This window comes from Montipora capricornis, chromosome 1 (genome assembly GCF_036669925.1).
Source record: "Montipora capricornis isolate CH-2021 chromosome 1, ASM3666992v2, whole genome shotgun sequence".
Classification (NCBI taxonomy): Eukaryota; Metazoa; Cnidaria; class Anthozoa; order Scleractinia; family Acroporidae; genus Montipora; species Montipora capricornis.
In genome coordinates this window covers 51,243,727-51,246,226 of record NC_090883.1, presented here as the reverse complement: position 1 = coordinate 51,246,226, position 2,500 = coordinate 51,243,727, and the positions used below count along the sequence as shown (strand labels likewise).

Genomic DNA, 2,500 nt, shown 5'->3' with positions numbered 1-2,500 from the left:
AAAAAAGAAACCTTTACCTTCCATACCTCCCTTGAGCACTTTTAAAACTTTTTAAGTTCAACATAATATTAGCCAATCAAAAGGCCGATACGAGAAATTTTCGCTAGTGAAAACATAGTATGTCATTTCATCACGGAAATGTACGTAAATCTCTATACTTATGTAATAAGAAAAGTTATTTCGCGCCTTTTTGGTGAGTAAATCTCATGTACAACGGACGTGCAGGGCGTGCAGAGCCATTGTTTCCAGTCTTACGCAAGAACGACGAGAATGTCTAAAAATATTATTTCCCGTCATTGTTATAATCTCGTTATAATCCCAAGTCGTTCGGAAAGGAAAATGTGTATCAACAATTGGCATGAACGGTGTGGTTGTTTGAAAAAAAAAAATAAGGGTTTCTTCAGTTTCTCACGTCCTCCGCACAACCTCAAATTTGGTCAATTCACCTCGTTGTCAGGACGAGGACGGGGAAGAAACGTACCAAAGTGTAAAACGCACGTGCAGGGCGTGCAGAGCTCTTGTTTTTGCTCGATAAATCCATTGTTTTGTTGCGTTATCGTGGCCGTCGTCGTCGTTCTTGCGTAAACTCCCTGTTCTCGTCATTGTCGTGTCGCACTGTAAAAGGCGTGGTTCCTTAGCCACATGCTTATGATTTGTCAATCAAACGCGGTCGCATACACAGCTGTCTGATAATTTGTCCAATAAAAAGCCCCGTAATGTGTTATTTAACAATTATTCCATGAGCGCGCGTTCGATATGAGATCGTAAATAGCCAACCAGGTGCGTATGGCTATAACCAGTCTCTCATCCAACAAGCGCGAAAGGAATAATTGTTTTATTAAATTTCTTAAACCTCAAAAGTTTGTAAGTACCAAATACGATCGAAAAAAGGGAGAAATTCCTAGCGAAATCGCAAAAACTTGCGATGTTGTGTAATACCTTGCCGTCAGACAGACGCAGGCTCATCTCAAAAGCATTTCTCACCCTTTTCGCGTACTTCTAAGCTTCGGAATTGATCCAAACTTTCCACAAAAACGTTTTTTTTTTTTTGCTTTAGACCGAAAGCAATTTCGCTTTCTGGCGAAAAGAATTTTAGTTTAGCAACGCTAAGCGCAATCATTTACCATATAAGGTCAAACTAAGGTATATGAGCTGATAAACGAGATTGAGTGAACCAATCAGAGCATGGGAAATGCATTATCCGAGGTTGAGAATTTAATAAAAGATGTTATCAATCGCTGTCGTTCTTTTTTCCTTTAATCGCCCGTCCCTTTTTCTCGCGCTGGAAATATCTTTCAGGAGTTCCGTCTTTTTGTTGCCATTTTTTGATGGCCATCTTGGATAATCAGTTGTACTTGAACGAATCCGAACAAAAGCAGAGCGTAAAGCGACCCCTTTTACAGTGTTTAAGATCCTTACGATGTCCGCAGCATCACGAGCTTTCAAGCAAGCAATACAACACTCGGAGTAGTGGTAATGAATGCGAGTGAAAAGAAATATTTGTACGTTACGTACATTAAATAGTTAGTGTCTTAAAGACTGCTGTGTGAAACCTTTGGGGACACTTCAATTGTCACCTCGGTTTGCCTTCAGAAAGATATTGAAGTTGGAGTGTTGATCTTACCAAAGCAAAACCTGCCGTCTCCCTGGTAACCTCTAATGCAGCGACATATGTAGAAACCCTCAGTGTTGGTACACATGGCTTTGGGGTCGCATTCATTTTGCTCGTCATTGAGACACTCATCAATGTCTGGATGTATAAAGTACGGAGATGAATGCCGGAACAAATGAAAATGACAATAAAGATAATAATATTTTAAGCTGAATTAACGCATGCATTGGACGGGAGAGTTAACTTTATAGATAAATAGACAGCAAAACTTTTGGTTTGATTATTGCCTTGTCAGAAATGTTCCAAATTAGATGCATGCCATTTTAATAAGCGTCACAAATAATGGTAATAATAATAATAATAATAATAATGATAATGATGATGATGATGATGATAATGATGATGATGATGATGGGATACTTGTTAACTAGCTCGATAGCTAAGTGCACTTCTACTATAAACAAAGCCTTTTTATTTTACATTTTACATTGTGGCATAATAATGACGATGATGATTTATGATGATGATGATGGTGACGATGAAGACCTTTACTTGAGTGTCAAGTGCATTTAGCGTTGGGTCACTAATTGAAGACAATGTGCAAAGTGTAAAGCCAACAATCTGAACCCACATGTGACGTCAGGTCTGAGAAACGAATCCAGGCCACACTGGTGGGAGGCGAGTACTCTCGTCATTACACCACCTCTGCTCCCGCAAAAGTGTCCCCCAGCCTTTCTTTCCCACTCCATTTAAAGCGAGAAGATATAGAATTTTGTATTCTAACATGGAACGAGAATTGCTTCTTTTTTACGCATAGGTAACGTTGCGTCGTCAACGTCAATGTAAACGTCAAGGTCGAGGAAGGACCGCAAGGACTATTTCTAATTT

The 2,500-nt window shown here is 39.4% G+C and overlaps 1 protein-coding gene across 1 annotated transcript in view; it reads right to left on the bottom strand.

Annotated features, from left to right (window-relative positions):
• The window catches only part of LOC138016236 (uncharacterized), a 150,053-nt gene that overhangs the window by 74,764 nt on the left and 72,789 nt on the right, over positions 1-2,500 (bottom strand). Inside the window, exon 60 of the mRNA XM_068863406.1 lies at positions 1,625-1,750. Within this exon, the coding sequence (XP_068719507.1) occupies positions 1,625-1,750 (126 nt within the window). The remainder of the gene's footprint in view (positions 1-1,624; positions 1,751-2,500) is intronic.